At 36.5% G+C, this 19,313-nt stretch overlaps 1 protein-coding gene and 1 long non-coding RNA gene across 2 annotated transcripts in view; both read left to right on the top strand.

The window, feature by feature from the left end:
- The first annotated feature begins 67 nt into the window (after positions 1–67).
- Positions 68–958, top strand: LOC142236801 (uncharacterized). Its single transcript, XR_012722203.1, has 2 exons — positions 68–251; positions 416–958. It is a non-coding gene; the product is annotated as an uncharacterized LOC142236801 (long non-coding RNA).
- A 1,467-nt stretch (positions 959–2,425) lies between these two features.
- Positions 2,426–19,313, top strand: part of Lamtor1 (Late endosomal/lysosomal adaptor, MAPK and MTOR activator 1) — a 58,912-nt gene continuing 42,024 nt past the window's right edge. The window contains exons 1-4 of the mRNA XM_075306311.1: positions 2,426–2,583; positions 2,634–2,800; positions 2,859–2,992; positions 3,950–4,020. Coding sequence (XP_075162426.1) covers positions 2,503–2,583; positions 2,634–2,800; positions 2,859–2,992; positions 3,950–4,020 — 453 coding nt within the window. The 5' untranslated portion in view covers positions 2,426–2,502. The remainder of the gene's footprint in view (positions 2,584–2,633; positions 2,801–2,858; positions 2,993–3,949; positions 4,021–19,313) is intronic.

Genomic DNA, 19,313 nt, shown 5'->3' with positions numbered 1-19,313 from the left:
GCAACGAAGTTCGTGGTCAATTGCAAGAAATAAAAAAAATGGAAAATTTTAGACAAATAACCAAATAGTTTACAAAAATAGGTAAGTGAAAATAATAAATGAAATAAAACTTTAAGGAAGTCACTAAATGTATATCTCTTTGCAGAAAACTAAAATTATGGATTCTACGTTCTTGAAAACATTAAAAAGCTGACCGATGAAAAAATGATGGACAATTAACTGGAACTGCTTCAAATAGTTTATAATAATTGGTACGTCTGGGAGCCACCGTGGTGCAATGGTTAGCATGCCCGCCTTGCATACACAAGGTCGTGGGTTCGATTCCTGCTACGACCGAACACCAAAATGTTTTACGTCAATATGAAAAATTAAATCAACACTTTAGAGAAGTCACTAAATTTAAATCTCTTTGCAGAAAACTAAAATCTTTGGATGCTACATTCTTGCAAACATTAAGAAGCTGACCAATGAAAAATGAGTGGCTTATCGACAAGAAAAAGTTTCCAGAAACATTACAAGTGCAACCAATTAAAATTGTTAAAAACAACAAATTGTTTAAATCAACAACTTCTGGATGAAAATGTGCATCACATCGTCAGTTTAATTCATATGCTATTATCAGTTTAAAATTGATATTTTGTGAATTCCTTCTGCTGGAAATCAATTCTAACACGCGGTCCAGTACGTTCCTAATTTCAAATTGCCCGCATGTTAATAAATTTTAATGCTGTTTTATGACACAAAAAGGAAGGAAATCGAATTATCAATGCAAAAGTGTTTACTAATAATGTTTAAGATATTTAAAGTTTTGTTTGTTTTTTTTTTTTTGTTCTTATTTGTTGATATGTTTAACAAGATTATTATTTATCAATTGGTATTGTAGTGTATTATGTAGTGTAGTGTATTATTATATATTTTATTTTGATGAAAATGAATAAATTATACTAAATTCATAGAATTTTGGTTTTGACTTTCAATTTGAAGTGGGGATATCATTCATACAAATTTAGGTTGAAAAGTATTTGCAACGATGTTAATTTTGAATTTGTCTCGCATCGAAAATTGTTTGACAAATAATTGTGTAGCGATGCATTTCAATTTGAGGATAACACTTGAGATATTATTGCTAATGTGTTGAATTTCACTGTTGAGGGTAATGTCTGTTTTTTGTTGAGAACGCGATTTTCACAACAATTTCTCAACTTGAATATTACCCTAATCCTTTGAAAAAATGTTTGAAAAATTGTTGAAATGTAGCATTTTTCAAACGTTTGTGTTTATTGGGAAGCTGTGAAAATATAGATAGTACGCTTAAAATTGTGAAAGGTATATGGTGAACAATTTTCGACTTTCCAAATAGAATAAAGTGATCGTTTTTCAAATATTTTTCCAGGCACGCTGTCTCCATCGAAAATAAACAAACTGGCTGATAGACGCTGCAATATGTAACTTGCTACTTAAAACTCAACATCATTATTTTATTAATGCAAAAAATTATGTTAAATGTGATGAGATAAACCGAAAAATGTTATATTTATAAGAAATTATAAATGTTTAATCAAATCAATAAACATCTACACAATCGTGTTTTACTTGACCACAATGATTCTTCTACAATTACCTTAAAATTCACTTTTTCTGATAGTTTGCAAGGGTTCTTATTGGCGTCCTTCGAAATTGATCTAAATAGGCACCTAATATTGCACTGATGAGAAATTTTTTCGTAGTAACTTGGCGTGGTACAACTTCTCAATAGTGACGGGGTTTTTCCGGCGAGTTTTTGATGTCGTATATGATTGTTTTCGACGTAGTGGGGATTCTCAGAAGCGCCCCCAAATTCAAAAAATGTTGGCAGGGATGTAGTGTAGTGTATTATTATATATGTTATTTTGACGAAAATGAATAAATTATACAAAATTCATAGAGTTTTGGCTTTGACTTTCAATTAGAAGTGAGGATATCATTTATATATTTGACCCGTATGTGCACACGCACACACACATTCATCTACAAGAAAAATTGGGGCAGAGCTGAAAAAGCGAATTTTTAGTCCTAAAACTACAGTTGTACAAGGCAGTGTAGGGGAGTTTGAAAGAGATTTTGTTGAAATCCTCTATGAGCCAGCTGATATTTGCCTATTGCAAATCTACTGAGATCTAGGAGTATTTCGGAGAAAATCCTCGTTTACGAGGATTTCGTGTCTTGTGCGAACGTAGGATAACACAAGAGAAATTATTGCTAATGTGTTGAATTTTATTGTGGAGGGTAATGTCTGTTTTTTGTTGAGAACGCGATTTTCTCAACAATTTCTCAAAATTCTTAAAATTTAGCATTTGTAAACTTTTGTATTTATTGGGAATGATGTGCTTATTGGGTTGGGCCTCATATAAAGTTTTCACTAAAAATTGTCGAACAGACCTATAACAAATTATAAAAGTAATGATTGGCAACACTGCTCTCTTATTTTGATTAAAGCATAATATAAATTCCCTTGTTCGCAGAATGGAATATCTACGGCCAATTTGGAATTGTTTTTCTACGTTTTGTAGTTGCCTTCGTTGCAATGAGGATAATACCACCCAGGTCAGAATTTGTTGGATTTGTTGGTCATTTCATTAATATATTTTTTATAGGGATATGAGCCCAGTGAGAGGACACATTTACTGTCAGACACTGTAAATAATAGCCCAGCTTTAAGAAGGACTAACTCAGATAATATTAGTGCTGATTGCCACCCATCGCTTCCCAGCAAAAAAGATGATCAAAATGCACTGTGCCGTCTAGTGCAAAATACAGCAATGTAAGAGTTTTTTTAATTTCGATTATAACTGGATAATGAGCTGAATATTGTATTTTAGTAATATGATCGATGTAGGTGCAATGGATTCTCACAATTTGGAACATCAAGAATGTGACGTTCGTATAAAATTATATTCCCAGCGTCTGCAACAACAATGGAGCAATTTACAAAACACCTCGAAAATGCCAAAGGGTAAGAATATACAAGTCGAGTCATAACAAATACTAGAATCCAAAGCCGTAGATTACTCCAATTACGACTAAAAATATATCGACGGTCATATTTTTGTGATATCGCAGATTTTATCGGATACGAATTATGAGGCATATTTGTGTCAAATTGGAAAAGGAGTACACTTTTAAATTTAGGTTTTGCTTACTTGATATCACAAAACAAATTTATTTTATTTATTAGATTTTTTTAACCTCTTCACCGTCAATGCCTTTAGTAAAAGTGTTATGCGTCTTATGCGCTTTACAGACTATCAGTTATTCCGGACGGAATGTCGGTGTTTGTAAAGAATCTTACAGTGTGTCGGATCGATACGACTTGTCGGTGGATAGTCAGTAATGCGCTTTATTATGCGCTTTACAGACTATCAGTTATTCCGGACGACAGTGCTCGTGTCGAACATATCCCATATATTGTGCACATTATAAGTTAAGTCCGAAGGCATAATCGATACTGCTGCATGTTTATGGGATCGATCGTTATTCCGTCCGGAATAACTTATAGTCTGTAAAACGCAATATATGGGATAGGTTCGACACGACCACTGTCGTCCGGACATATAAACATATCTAATATAAGGGTGCATTTTCGTCTACATCAAGAACGCACAGCCTACAAATGTAGGCTAAAAGTGAGTTGAGACTTAAAAATACACATTGAATTTTGCTTGGCATCTTTCGTTAAATACCAAATCATTAAAGTTAATACCAAAATCATACAACTTAGCGATGAAGTAAGCTGGACTATCTTGGTTTTGGAATATTTGAACTGAATTTGCCGCTACATGGGTATTTGGGAAAACACAAGACGGCACTACCATTAGCAAGGTCGCCGTTTCGATTCTATCAAACACTGAACAGTTGTAATGTTACTACATGGAATTTATTAAATCGATGTTAAAAAATTTTAATTTTACAGGTATTTTAAAGGATGTTCCCAAACCTGAACTGCTGTTATCTCTTCGTGTCCAGGCTGATGATACATTACAGGTATGTATACTTATAACTATATATGAATAGATCATTTCATGCGATAAAAACGATGTCTTCCCATTGGCATGAAACTTGCACCAAAGCAAGTACTATATCGAAATCGGTCGAAATGTTTATTTATTCTGACCTATTTTAAATATTATTTTTATTTATTTTTATATACTTAACCCTCTAATGCCCAATCCCGCCTTTAGGCGGGCTTCATTAAAGAAGGAAGCTTTTAGTAAAACACACTTTAAGACAACAAAAATGAATAAACTAAAAAGAAAACATAGTTGAACCTGTTGTTGTTGTTGTAACAGTTTTTAATGTAGTTTCATCCATTTTGTTCTATGCTTGTGTAGTTCAGCTGGTAGCCAGATTAAGGAACTCTGCGACAAGGATGGGGTGTGTCCGGAGTGATCTGGTAGTGAGACGGGTAGGCTTAGCTGGGCAAGCAAAAAGGTGACGAGTGTCATGTGGCCCTTGATTACAGATGGGACACACGTCAGCTACACTGCTATCAATCACTGATAAGTATGAATTGAGGCGGCTGCACTTGCCTGATCTTAGTTGTCCAAAACAACGCTTGCCTGCCGTGGGAGGTCTCTCTCCTCCGGTGCTATGGGCGGCGGTCGGACTCCGAGAACAGGATTAACCTTGTAGCTTCTCACCGCTTCAGCTACAGTATCCTCATGAATCCTGTTCAGACCTGTCTGGTATGCTGCCTGATCTAGAGGCTCTCTTTTGTAACGCTGGATCTCGGGCTCTAGAAGGTGAAGATCAACCCTTACATTCCTGGGTGGAGGTTGTCTATCCAAAAGATGGTGATTCGGATGACAACTTCGATGGCAACCTAAGAGGTACTGCTTTGACAACATGTAGTTGTGTCGAAGCACTGGGATGATCTTGGTCTCCGCATAAAGGTGATCCAGGGGTGTACTGCGGAGACATCCTGTTGCAGTTCTAAGGGCAGCGTTCTGACAGGTCTGTATGTTATTCCACTGCGTATCGCTGGTTTGAGGTGTTCACACTGGCGCTGCATAGTTTACCACTGACCGCCGGTCAGTGACCGGCCAATTGCCTTATATGTAGTTAACAAGGTTTCTTTGTCCGCAACCCAAGTGCTGCCGGCAAGCGACTTGAGGACCTTGTTTCTACCGCGGAGCTTATCACAAATTGCAGTGGCATGGGCGGACGACTTATAAAGGCTGTCGAATGTGACCCCGAGAATCTTGGGGTAATTTGTTGTCGGAATTGTTTCGCCATCGACTCTAACATTCAACTGCCTGCGTACTTCCGCCGTCCATGTAGTGAATAGTGTGGCTGAGGATTTGGTGGGAGATATCCTCAAATTTCTTGCAGTGAAATAACTGGTAAGATCAGCGAGGTAGACATTTAATCGATCGCAAATGTCATCAACAATGGACCCGGATGCCATGATCGTCCGCATAAGACACAATCTCGACGCCGTAGGAGGGGGTGGAATCGAGGACAGGTAGAGGTTAAACAGTGCCGGAGATATCACCCCGCCCTGGGGATCTCCCTGTTTAACTCTACGGGGTTTTGACTCCTTGTCCCTGAATTCCACGTACGACTGGCGTCCACACATATAATTCAGAACACAACGCTTCGTTCCTGCCGGTAGGGACGTGTTCTCGATGTCCTCGAATAATGTGGCATGGTTGACTGTATCGAACGCTTTCGATAGGTCAAGCGCAACGAGGGCCGTCATATGACACGGTTTGGGCTGATTAAGTCCCCTATTGATATGTGTCGAAATGGCATGTAAGGCTGTCGTCGTACTGTGTACCTTACGGAATCTATGTTGATGGTGGGCCGCTGGAAAATTCTCCACAAGGCTGGGGAGGAGTAGCGCCTCAAGTGTATTGGCTCCTGGCGAGAGAAGGGATATCGGTCTGTACGATTCACCTTTACTCGAATCTTTGCCTGGCTTCAGTAGTGGAATCACTCTTCCCATCTTCCACACATCGGGTATAATGAGTGATTCCAAGGACAAATTGAGGAGTCTGGTCAGGTACTCAACTCCCAGTATTCCCAGATGCTTCAGCATTAGCATTGAAATTCCGTCGGGGCCCAGCGCCTTAGATGGTTTCGCGCTGTTGATGACATTGGTAACTTCGGCTGTGGTAAATTGTGGTGTGTCGTCGGCTCGGAGACCACGTATGCGACGAGTGGCTCTCCTTTTCGCTCTATCACTCTCGGGATGCTCGACAAACTGTCGGTTGAAGGACTTGGCGCATCTCTTCGGATCAGTCACGTCGTCAAAGGTGACTGAAATCCCATCATCCCTTGTAGCGGGGTTCGAGAGGGCTCTCACTGTTGACCACAATTTACCAGTTCCTGTGCCTAAGTTACATTGCTTCAGGTGCTCTAACCAAGTGTTCCTCTTGTGCTCGTCGACTATCTTACTAATCTCTAGATTTAGTTCTCTGATTCTAGGATCAGCAGGGTTAGCACGACGGCGTTCATCACGCTCGTCTGCGAGTCCCGCCGCTTCGGCTGGGAAGTTGGGCCTCACTTGGGCAATTCGACCAGCGGGTATGAAGCGAGCGGCTGCTGCGTTGATGATGTCCCGGAACGCCCTCTGGGCAACATGAACATGAGAGGGGGACGGGAGCTCACTGAAGCGGCGATCGGTGTATTCTCTGAAGCCTTCCCAGTTGGCTTTCTTTTGATTGATAAACGTCCGGCGTTCAGAGGTTATGAAACCGGAGGGTCGGTTAATGGTGAGAATTATGGGGAGGTGGCCCGATCCCAATGAAATGACGGGTTGCCAGGAAACGTCATTTATCAGACCAGGCGACGCTAAAGATAAATCTGGCGAACTGCTGCAGTCACCCATAATTCTCGTGGGGGCCTCTTCTTCCACCGTGCAAAATGTGGAGTCATCTATCTGCTCAGCCAAAGCTATGCCTCTCTGGTCATTACCCAGGAGTGAATGCCAAAGTTCATGGTGGGCATTAAAGTCTCCTAGAACCAATCGGTTATGCCCACACAATAGCCACTCAATGTTTGGGCAATAACCTGGAGCACAGCTACCAACAGGCGGTATATACACATTGTATAGCTCTATCTCGGCAGCCCCAGACTTGACTGCTACCCCCATACATTCCATATACGGATCACTAGTGTCTGGTACAAACGGGATAGGTCTATACTGCACGGAATGGTGTATTATGAAAGCCAGGCCACCATCTCCACTTCTAGTGCGATCCTTTCGAAGCACATTGTATCCATCACAATGGCGTAGGCTGCAGGTGGAATTCAGCTTAGTCTCCTGGATCGCCGCGACCCTTATCCTTTTCCGATTCATAAAGTCCACGATTTCGCTAATCTTACCTCGGAGCCCGTTGCAATTAAATTGCAAGAACGATGCACTATCCGGAACTGGAACAAAAATATTGGGTGTAAGATGCTGCGGCGGAGAATATTGTTGTACGGGAGATGTCGGGGCTATTGAACCTGTTCAATAGCCTTTGCAGCATATACTGAATTTTACCGTATACATTTTTCTTGATTAGTTTTCTTGATTTTGTGTCGTTAACAATGAACATTTAATCAGCTGACAAAAAAATTGGGGCATTAGAGGGTTAATATGCGCAAAATATGTTTTTCCGGAAAAATTTATAAAATAGTTAATTGTATTATACACAAGATTGGAATTTATTCAAAATTTAAAACATTTTTATTAAAGTAAGTTATATTTTTAACAATATTTTGACATATGCATATGACGCATAAAGTTGACGAACTTTTAACTTCTCAATGCGTCGGGTGCGTTGACAACATTAAACAACATGTAAACAAATCAAGAACCGAAAGTCAATCTAAAATATTGACGAGGAATTATTGATTGATATGTATTTTAACATAATATTCTATACTTTAAAAAGTGCGTGGAATACAAAATCATAATAAAAAGCACAGGGACAAGGAATGTGATCAGCAAATTCAAGCCCTTCGAAACTATTCAATTCAAAAACTGTCTATTTAAATGAATGTTTCTTTTATTTTGTCGAGAATTTGTCGAGTAACTTGAAGTAAAGTTACTCGACAAATTCTTTCGAGTAGAAGTAGTAGATATGTCGTGACAAAAATAATTATATCTTAACCCTTTCGACCCCTAATTTTTTTAGGTATCGCTAAATTTTTTTTTTTACTTTTAATCACGTTGAAGTCATTTAAGAAGCGTCTAGCCAATTCGTTAAGGCGGTAGAGAATGTTGCCTGTGGGCAACTTTGGGCAATTGTGACTACAAAATAGTTTGTTTTGTATTTTGAATTTGAATTTGAATTTCACTCACGCTCAAACACATTCACGAAGAAATATTTGTACTCACGTACGCCATGTGGGTAGGAATTCACGCTCACGCCAATTCACGAAATGAATAGTCATACTCGCGCACGCTCACACATGAACAACGTCTATGCCTCACGCTCTCGCACGATTCACGACAATTTTCGTAATTCACGACAAATCTCGTGATTCACGAATATTTTCGGAAAACGACAATTTTCGTGGCTCAATGAAATTCTCGTAATTCACGAAATTTCTTGTGACTCTCGCTATTGAAATCTTAAGCGTGATTAAATAAGTAAAGGTGATTGAAATCGGTGAGCTTGAATTTAATTGTGAACGTGAATTTGTTCGTGACTGTGACTTTTTGTGTCTCTTACTGTGAGTGTGCATTTTATCGTGAACATGAATTTTATCGCGAACGCGAATTTATTCTTGAGCGTGAGTTGGGTCGTGAAAGTGAATTTTTATCGGGAGCGCGATTTCGGAGAAATTTTACTCACCCACAATCACAATTTGATTTGTACTAACGCTCACGCGCCACACATTTTTGTTTAGTCCCGTTCGCGCATATTCACGAGATTTCGTTTAAATTTCATTCACGGTTTCGCATGAATCACGCGTGGCTCACGAAAATGTTTTTTTTTTTTTGAACCCATGTCAATTTAACTGGCGGTGTAAAAAGCCAAAGTATACTAATGCGCCAATATTCGTACTAATCCACTAGTATGTTGCCAAGAAGGTCGATATCTATGGTTTTTTCCCTTTTTACGATTCCTTCCAAATTCCCCCCTACACTGCAGATATGTTTTCCACATCATCGCCGCATTTCTCATCACTGGGACATCCCAATCGAAGTTCAAAATTTTTTCAAAATCATTCTTTTTCAAACCTTTTTTTCTCTAGGTCTTATGTCCAAAAATATGTTATATTACTACCACAATTACCCAAAGTTGCCAACAGGCAACTTTTCAATTTTAAAAATTTCTCATCTGTTGTTTTTTTGCACAAAGGTCAAAGTTGTTATCCGATTTACGTGAAATTCGATTCACTATATCAGATTTCGATATAGATTCCATATATATGTTTTTCCTATTTAGGCAAAACTGGCCGAAATACCTACATTTTCCTTATCAAATCGCCACTGCCAAGTCGAAAACTTATCAAAATGACTCAAATTTTCCTATTACTCTATTACACATCTATCGGCCGATAAATCATAAATACACTTTTGCGAAGTTGCCTCAAAATTGGTTCATATTTAAATGTTTCCTATATTTATACCCTGCGCCACACTGTGGAACAGGGTATTATAAGTTAGTGCATATGTTTGTAACTCCCAGAAGGAGACGAGATAGTCACATGGTGTCTTTGGCAATAATGCTCAGGGTGGGTCCCTGAGTCGATATAACCATGTCCGTCTGTCCGTCCGTCCGTCTGTCTGTGAACACATTTTTGTGATCAAAGTCTAGGTCGCAATTTAAGTCCAATCGCCTTCAAATTTGGCACATGTTCCTAATTTGGGTCAGAATACAACCCTATTGATTTTGGAAGAAATCGGTTCAGATTTAGATATGGCTCCCATATATATCTTTCGCCCAATATGCACTTATATGGACCCAGAAGCCAGAGTTTTATCCCGATTAGCTTGAAATTTTGCACAAGGAGTACAATTGGTAGTAAAGTCATGTGTGCCAAATTTGATTGAAATCGGTTCAGATTTAGATATAGCTTCCATATATATTTTTCGCCCGATATGGACTTGTATGGCCCCAGAAGCCAGAGTTTTGGCCAAATTTGGTTGAAATTTTTGCACTAGGAGTACAATTAGTAATATAGCCATGTGTGCCAAATTTGATTGAAATCGGTTCAGATTTAGATATAGCTCCCATATATATGTTTTTCTGATTTCGACAAAAATTGTCAAAATATCAACATTTTCCTTGTTTTTACTAACATTGTGTTCCACCCTAGTGCCATTAGCCGACGTAAATTTTGAGTCTACAGATTTTGTAGAAGTCTATCAAATTATGTCCAGATCGAGTGATATTAAAATGTATGTATTTGAGACAAACCTTTATATAGCCCCCAACACATTTGACGGATGTGATACGGTATCGAAAATTTAGATCTACAAAGTGGTGCAGGGTATAATATAGTCGGCCCCGCCCGACTTTAGACTTTCCTTACTTGTTTTTTTTTTGCAAAATTTTGACAAAGTGGGGTCAGTATTTCGAACTTAGAAGTTCCATTTTGGAGTGGATCTGTAATTTTTCAACTTAACTGCAGTCCCTAGGGAGCCACCGTGGTGCAATGGTTAGCATGCCCGCCTTGCATACACAAGGTCGTGGGTTCGATTCCTGCTTCGACCGAACACCAAAAAGTTTTTCAGCGGTGTATTATCCCACCTCAGTAATGCTGGTGACATTTCTGAGGGTTTCAAAGCTTCTCTGAGTGGTTTCACTGCAATGTGGAACGCCGGTCGGACTCGGCTATAAAAAGGAGGTCCCTTGTCATTGAGCTTAACATGGAATCGGGCAGCACTCAGTGATAAGAGAGAAGTTCACCAATGTGGTATCACAATGGACTGAATACTCTAAGTGAGCCTGATACATCAGGCTACCGCCTAACCTAACTGCAGTCCCTACAAAATTCTACGACTTTTAGAAAAAAAATGTGTACCAATGTGCTTTAAATTAAAAGTTGTAAAGTCCACAAATTAGAATTTCAAAAAATACCAAATTTTGACCATTTTTTTACACAAAGGCACATACATTCATTCTGTCGTAACATTATTTTTATAGATTTCTCCCAATTGTTTTTTATTTGTTTCTTATAGAACACCAAAAAAAGGATACGTTTTAAGCTTTTATCGGCCATTTTGGTCCAGTAGTATAGGAGTTCTTCACCTCGCAAAATGGGCAATTTTTCAAAAAGAAAAAAAAAAATGTTTTCAAACAAAAGATAAATACCTAAATATAGCTATATTTTTAAATTATAATGACACAGATAAGCAAGTATATACGGCCGTAAGTTCGGCCGAATCTTATGTACCCTCCACCATGGATTGCGTAGAAGCGAAAGACTGTCATCCACAATCGAATTACTTGGGTTGTAGTAATACTTACCGATGGCAAGGTATCTTAAAATTTCTTAACATCGTCTTCTAAAATGTAAGTTAGTCCATACGTGGTATATATTAGACATATTTAAGACATACAGTGGTGTGAAATGAAATAGAGTCATCCACTCTCCTAAACTTCTAACGGCGAAATATTTTGTGGTCAGATGAAACAAAAGTAAATTTGTTTAACTCTGACCGAAATTCTGTATTAGGTATTAGGAGGTCTTCGGACAACAGGTACGACTCGGTCAGAGTTAAACAAATTTACTTTTGTTTCATCTGACTACAAAATATTTCGCCACTTGTTCGCCTGCCAATTCACATGTTCTTTTTCCTATGTTTCGTTTTGAGAGGAACGGAACTTTCCGGGCACTTTTAGCCTTTAAATCGTTTTGAATCAACATTCATCTTATTGAAGATGTATCAACATTCAAATCATACTCCTTTTTCAGTGTTGAATATGTAACAAAAGGGTCCTTTTTAACATGGCGCTGTATTTTTCATTTATTTTCATTTATTAGTATTTTTCTTTTTGTTTGCTCTGAAATTTTTGATTTCATTCCCCTTTTTCTGGATTTGACTTATACTTTACTGCATTTTCGACCATTTTCTTGGAGCATTTAAATATGTTTGCAATTTCACTGTAGCTTTTACCTTCATTACGTATTTTTTTTTATTGCCTCCCGGCGCTCGTCAGTGCAATGCTTTCCTCGACCCATTTTTGGACCTAAATGATTATTTTTACACACGTTACTAAAAGAATTATAGAAGTGGAAGGCAACCTTACCATTTAAAATATATTCACTTTTAATTTAAAATTTTTAGTTTTTTTTCTCAGTTGACTCTATTTTATTGCACACTATTTGCAATAGGCACCAACATACAATCACTACGCTAGGCGAAAGCGACGCTTTGCTTATAACAAAAATAGCGGGATTTTACTTGTGAGAGATCACATCAATAAAATATGACAGTTGTTAGCAACAAATTTTCTGCATACTTGATTAAAAGCCGTTAGAAGTTTAGGAGAGTGGATGACTTAATTGTGTTACAGCTCCATGCTTTGTTGTGTAATTTTGTTGTCGTTATTTATTTTAATAAATCTGATTATATAAAGGAACAATGCTCTTGCTCCCGGAGCTTTTATGTTGTGAGCGTTTAAAGAGCTCTTATATACTAATATAAATCATATGGTAACAAAATATATAATAACAAATTATAGAAATAGATCACAGAAGAAGTGAAACAAATAATTTAAAATTTTTTTTCTCTATGAGTATTTGGGTTCACTTTTGTATAAAACTGATACCGAGTGTTGAATACTATATTATAATTTGGTTCTAATTCATTTACAAATCCAATGGGTGAGATGTAGTAAGTGTTTAGCCAGCTAAAACTTATTTGTGTTTGGTATATGTTTTGTATATGGGTTAGCATGCCCGCCTTGCATACACAAGGTCGTGGGTTCGACTCCTGCTTCGACAGAACACCAAAAAGTTTTTCATCCCACCTCAATAATGCTGGTGACATTTTTGAGTGTTTCAAAGTTTCTCTAAGTAGTTTCACTGCAATGTGGAACCCCTTCGGACTCCCTTGTCATTGAGCTTAATTTGGAATCGGGCAGCACTCACTGATAAGAGAGAAGTTCACCACTGTGGTATCACAATGGACTAGTCTAAGTGAGCCTGATACATCGGGCTGCCACCTAAGCTAACCATGGGGGCTATATATAATTATGGACCGCTATGGACCAATTTTTGCACTGCGTAGGTAATTTCAAATATGGCTAATACTTAGAGTAGTGTGAAAAAACGCTTAAAATGTAGGACATGTATTTTTGTACGTACGTACATTGGGAAAAACAACATGTTTTTTAGTATTTGCTTTCAAAAACGGCAAACGTATCTCTAGTATGTGTTTTAAAAGTGACAAGAGCATCATTCAAACAATACTTAGAGTAGCGTGAGTAAATGCTTAAAATGTAGGACATGTATTTGTGAACGTACGTACATTGGGAAAACACAACATGTTTTTTTAGTATTTGCTTTCAAAAGCGGCAAACATATTTCTAGTATGTGTTTTAAAAGTAACAAAAGCGTCATTGAAACAATTTCATCCCGTATTACTACAAAAATGTTGTTAATGAACGTCAAATAAATGCAATTAAACCATCTTATTTGTATTTATTTTTTTATTTTTCTAAGGACATTCATATTTGCTTTGCTATTGTACTATATCACAGCATTCTCTTATTTCTGGTATTATTTCTCGAAAATTAAATTAAAAGTAGTTACAATTTTGGTTGAAAAATGTGCGCATATATATTATATTATGAACAGTGATTTTGTTGATTAAGAACTGAATATCATTTTTAAGGTTATTTGGGACGCTGAATCCAAATCTGCTCTCGGTTTTCAGCTCGATTTTTCGAGATATACCGTTACCCAGTCAGAAAAAAACCATCGGAAAAGCGTTGTGAACGGTTGATACACGGTGGGAAAAGGCGTTGTTACAACCCCAAAATGATAACATCATTACACGGTGTATCGATTGTATTTAACAACGTTTTCAAAGCGTCATGAAAACAATAAAACGCTTTTCCGATGGTTTAACGAACGCTTTGACAACCCCAAAATGATAACATCGTTATACGGTGTATCGATGGTTTTTACAACCATTAAAAAGCACTGAAAAACAACATTTCATACGTCTTTCCAATTGTTTCTAGAATGCCTTAGGAGGGTTAGAATTATAATTTTACAGTACCTTAAAACCGCTATTGAAACAAAACAAAATACGTTGAATATTTTATTGTTATATTTATATTAGTGTTTTACACTTTACAAAGGAACATCAGAAAACTTAATAATTAACAATTAATAGGAAAAATACATAATTAAGATTAAGATTGACATTTCTAATTGGTAAAAAAAATATTTAATATGGTTATTTAATATGGTGTTCACGTTGGAAATAATAGACTCCTCCATTTTTTGAAGTTATAAAGTAAACTTCTCCGTAAACTGCAAATTTCGTTCTTCAACTCATTTTTTATCTCTCCAATTTCGTCCTTAATAGCCATTAACTCTCTCCTAACTTCATCCCTGAATGAAGCTACATAGAAAGATAAAGAATAACATTTGTTGATAATGGCCTCTATTGGGCTAAATACATTTCCTTACTGTCGTCATCCTTATTTACGGAATGGGATGGCATACTGTGATCCTCCGTCTCGAAAAAAATCCAAATTATCATCTATAGCATCTGTAAAGTGAAAAATTAATTAAAACAATTATATAAATTCAGGATTTCAAAATGTACCTCTTCTGTGTTTTAGCTTTTGTCGATTTGCTTGATTCTTTCCTACGAAAGGCATCGTTCCAATGGAGTCCAAACTTTTATCAGTATCTGTAGAAACAAATTGAAAATATAAAGAAATGAATTCTTTATTGCACGACATTTTTCTTACCTTCAGTTGTACCAAGGGTGTTAATTTTCCTTTTGTTAAGATTTTGAAACATTTTACCAATATTTATTCTTTATTTTATTTTCTTATTTCGAAGTGACGCTTGTTTTCGCCGTTATAACTGTTTCACGTTTGTTTATGAATTGTTGTTTCGTGTACACAGAGTTGCATTTTTTCAGTGTTACCATCTCAAATTCCTAAATTATACAAAGAAAATTCCCGACACTAAAGGTGAGTATTAAGTTCGAGTTTAGTCGCATTTTTTCACTAAAGTGAAAACTAAATCTTAAAAGGCATAAAATTATGCATATTTTTTGCAGATTTCATTATAACTTACTTTTCTTTAATAATCCGTTTTAAGGAATACAAACTTTGTGAAAATTTGCTTTGGGCTTTTCCCCATCAAGTTATAATAAAATTTGCAACAAATGTGTATAATTGTATGCATTTTTCTTACTGATTTAGTTTTCACTTTAGCGAATTAAGCGGCTAAACTCGAAGTTAATACTCACCTTAACATGTGAAAAAAAGTAATTATGTCTAACAAAATTTCTTCAATTAGTCGATAAATAAGTACTTATATTTGGGGTTTGGCGTGATGTCAGCGTTTAGTTTAGTTAAAACTTAGTTGGTTAGTTATATTTCCAATAAAATGAGCTTTATTTCATTACAATCGATTATTCACGACTTACTCACTGAAAAAACAGTGAACCCACCAGGAAGAAAACTTTCGGTTAATTTTAGAAAATGTTGAATATTTGTAGAAAATTTTAACTAAACAGTATTACACACGTTGGCATCACGCCGATGTCATAAAAATAAGTAAATATTTTTCGACAAATTCAAGAAAATTTATTAGACATAACTAAGTTTTTTCACTTGTTAAAGAAAATTTTGTAGTTTGAAGGAAAACTTGGAGTTCAAAATTGCAAGAATGTCTTTAGTGACATACGAAGTTCATGATGGACGCATTTTTGGTAAAATTTACAAATTTAAAGAAATTCTGAACTATTTTGTGGAAGACACGAATTTAGTTAATCTTTATGCTTCATTTGAGTATATTTTTTTCCTCGGTTTTAGTTAATTTAACTAGCGTACACAAAAAATTATTAGAGTAAAGGAAACTTTCTCCAAACATAATAATTCCATGAACTCAAATAAAGTTAAATTGGCTTTAGTGAAATAGAGAGTTCACTGTTTTTGAGTGCTGAATTGATGTAAATCGCGATTTCCATACATAAATAACATTTTCTAATGGGTAAGTGTTTGTATGTAATAGGTTTATTTTTGTTACGGTTCTGTTGATTAAGAATGGAATATCGTTTTTTAAGTTATTTGGGACGCTGAATTTTTTTTGTCAAAAAATTCCATTTTTTTTTGCAAAACTTGAACGATATCTCTAAAACTAATTGGAAAATTGAAAAACAATGTAAAGACAGCTTAAAGAGAATATCGTAAGGGATTTTCTTAAATTTATTTTTTTAATTTAATAAGTTGAACCGTTTTCAAGTTATTCCAATATATGTGGCGGAAGTGCCTTAATTTTGAACATAACGGTATATCTCGAAAAATCGAGCTGATAGAAAAAAACCAAGAGCAGATTTGGATTCAGCAACCCCTAATTACTAATTTCAAATCAACACGAAAAAAGTTCAATTTTGTTCCCCTGTGTAATTCGATTTCCTTCCTGTTGGTGTCATAAAACAGCATTAAAATTTGAAATTAGAACGTGCTGGACCGCGTGTTAGAATAGATTTCCAGCAGAAGGAATTCACAAAATATCTATTTTAAACTGATAATAGGATGTAAAGTAAATTGACGATGTGATGCACATTTTCATCCAGAAGTTGTTGATTTTAACAATTGGTTGTTTTTAACAATTTTAATTGGTTGCACTTTGAAATGTTTCTGGAAACTTTTTCTTGTCGATAAGCCACTCATTTTTCATTGGCCAGCTTCTTAATTGTTGCAAGAATGTAGCAGCCAACGATTTTAGTTTTCTGCAAAAAGATGTAAATTTAGTGACTTCTCTAAAATGTTGATTTAACTTTTCATATTGAGTTGCCAATTATTATAAACTATTTGAAGGAGTCACATCCAATTGTCCAACATTTTTTCATCGGTCAGCTTTTTAATGTTTTCAAGAACGTAGAATCCATAATTTTAGTTTTCTGCAAAGAGATATACATATAGTGACTTCCTTAAAGTTTTATTTCATTTTTATACCCTCCATCATAGGATGAGGGTATATTAACTTTGTCATTCCGTTTGTAACACATCGAAATATTGCTCTAAGACCCCATAAAGTATATATATTCTGGGTCGTGGTGAAATTCTAAGTCGATCTAAGCATGTCCGTCCGTTCCTCCGTCTGTTGAAATCACGCTAACTTCCGAACGAAACAAGCTATCACAAGCTATCGACTTGAAACTTGGCACAAGTAGTTGTTATCGATGTAGGTCGGATGGTATTGAAAATGGGCCATATCGGTCCATTTTACGTATAGCCCCCATATAAAGGGACACTCAGATTTGGCTTGTGGAGCCTCTAACAGAAGCATATTTCATCCGATCCGGCTGAAATTTGGTATATGGTGTTGATATATGGTCTCTAACAACCATGCAAAAATTGGTCCACATCGGTCCATAATTATATATAGCCCCCATATAAACCGATCTCCAGATTTGGCTTGCGGAGCCTAAAAGAGCACAAATTTCATCCGATCCGGCTGAAATTTGGTACATGGTGTTGGTATATGGCCTCTAACAACCATGCAAAAATTGGTTCACATCGGTCCATAATTATATATAGCCCCCATATAAACCGATCCCCAGATTTGGCTTGCGGAGCCTCAAAGAGAAGAAAATTTCATCCGATCCGGCTGAAATTTGGTACATGGTGTTGGTATATGGTCTCTAACAACTATGCAAAAATTGGTCCATATCGATCCTTAATTATATATAGCCCCCATATAAACCGATCCCCAGATTTGGGTTGCGGAGCCTCAAAGAGAAGCAAATTTCATCCAATCCGGTTGTAATTTGGAACATGGTGTTAGTATATGATCTTTAACAACCGTGCCAGAATTGGTCTATATCGGTCCATAATTATATATAGCCCCCATATAAAACATTCTCCAGATTTGACCTCCCGAGCCTCTTGGAGGAGCAAAATGCATCCGATCCGGTTCAAATTAGGCACGTGGTGTTAGTATATGGTCGCTAACCACCATACCAAAATTGGTCCAATCGCACAAAAATTGGTCCATATCGGTCCATAATCATGGTTGCCACTAGAGCCAAAAATAATCTACCAAAATTTTATTTCTATAGAAAATTTTGTCAAAATTTTATTTCTAGAGAAAATTTTTTAAAATTTTATTCGGTTCATAATAAAATTTTCATCATTGTCAAAATTTTATTTCTATAGAAAATTTTGTTCAAATATTATTCGGTTCATAACAGGGATCCGGAGCGGTCCATTTTTTTCGCTCCGCTCCGCTCCCGCTCCGGAGAAAAAAAAACCGCTCCGCTCCTCGCTCCGCTCCGAGAAAAAAAAAATCGCTCCGCTCCGCTCCACGCTCCGCTCCGCTCCTCTTCGAGAAAATTATAGTACAAACATTGTATTATTTGTTCAATTGAGTTTTATTTTATTTAGAAAAATCGGGCGGTACATATATGGGAGCTATAGCTAAATCTGAACCGATTTCGATGATTTTTTGCACATATAGTTAGTGCTATAGAAGATTACATTTCGCCAACTTTGAGTAAGATCGGTTGATAAATAAGGGTTTTATGACCTAATTTGACAAAATCGGGCGATACATATATATGGGACCTATATCTAAATCTGAACCGATTTCGATGAAATTTTCAGACTTAAATGGTGATACAGAAGATTATTTTGTGCTAAATTTGACGACGATCGGTTAGTAAAAAAAGTGCAACGTGACCCCATTTGTCGAAATCGGGCAATACATATATATGGGAGCTATATCTAAATTTGATCCGATTTCTTCCAACTTCAATAACGTTCGTCCTTGTGCCCAAAAAAGCTCCCTGTACCAAATTTCATCAAAATCGGTTAATAATTGCGACCGAAATCCTGTGAACAACAAATACATGGACAGACGGACGGACGCCAAGCGCTAGATCGACTCAGGAGGTGATTCTGAGTCGATCGGTATATATTTTATGGGGTCTAAAATCAATATTTCTTGTAGGCACATTTTTTGGCAGATCAAACTTGTTATACCCTAACCACTATGTGGTTTAGGGTATAATGACTTTAAAACAATGTGTTGAAATATTTTATTAATTTTGAAGATTCTTTCAGAAATATTAAATCCATTTTGACTTCATTAAAGGAAGCATTCTAGGAAGCATATGTTAATTTTTCATT

Source organism: Haematobia irritans, chromosome 4, assembly GCF_050003625.1.
Source record: "Haematobia irritans isolate KBUSLIRL chromosome 4, ASM5000362v1, whole genome shotgun sequence".
Classification (NCBI taxonomy): Eukaryota; Metazoa; Arthropoda; class Insecta; order Diptera; family Muscidae; genus Haematobia; species Haematobia irritans.
The sequence above is the reverse complement of the archived record's forward strand: the minus strand, read 5'-3'. Positions and strand labels throughout refer to the sequence as shown.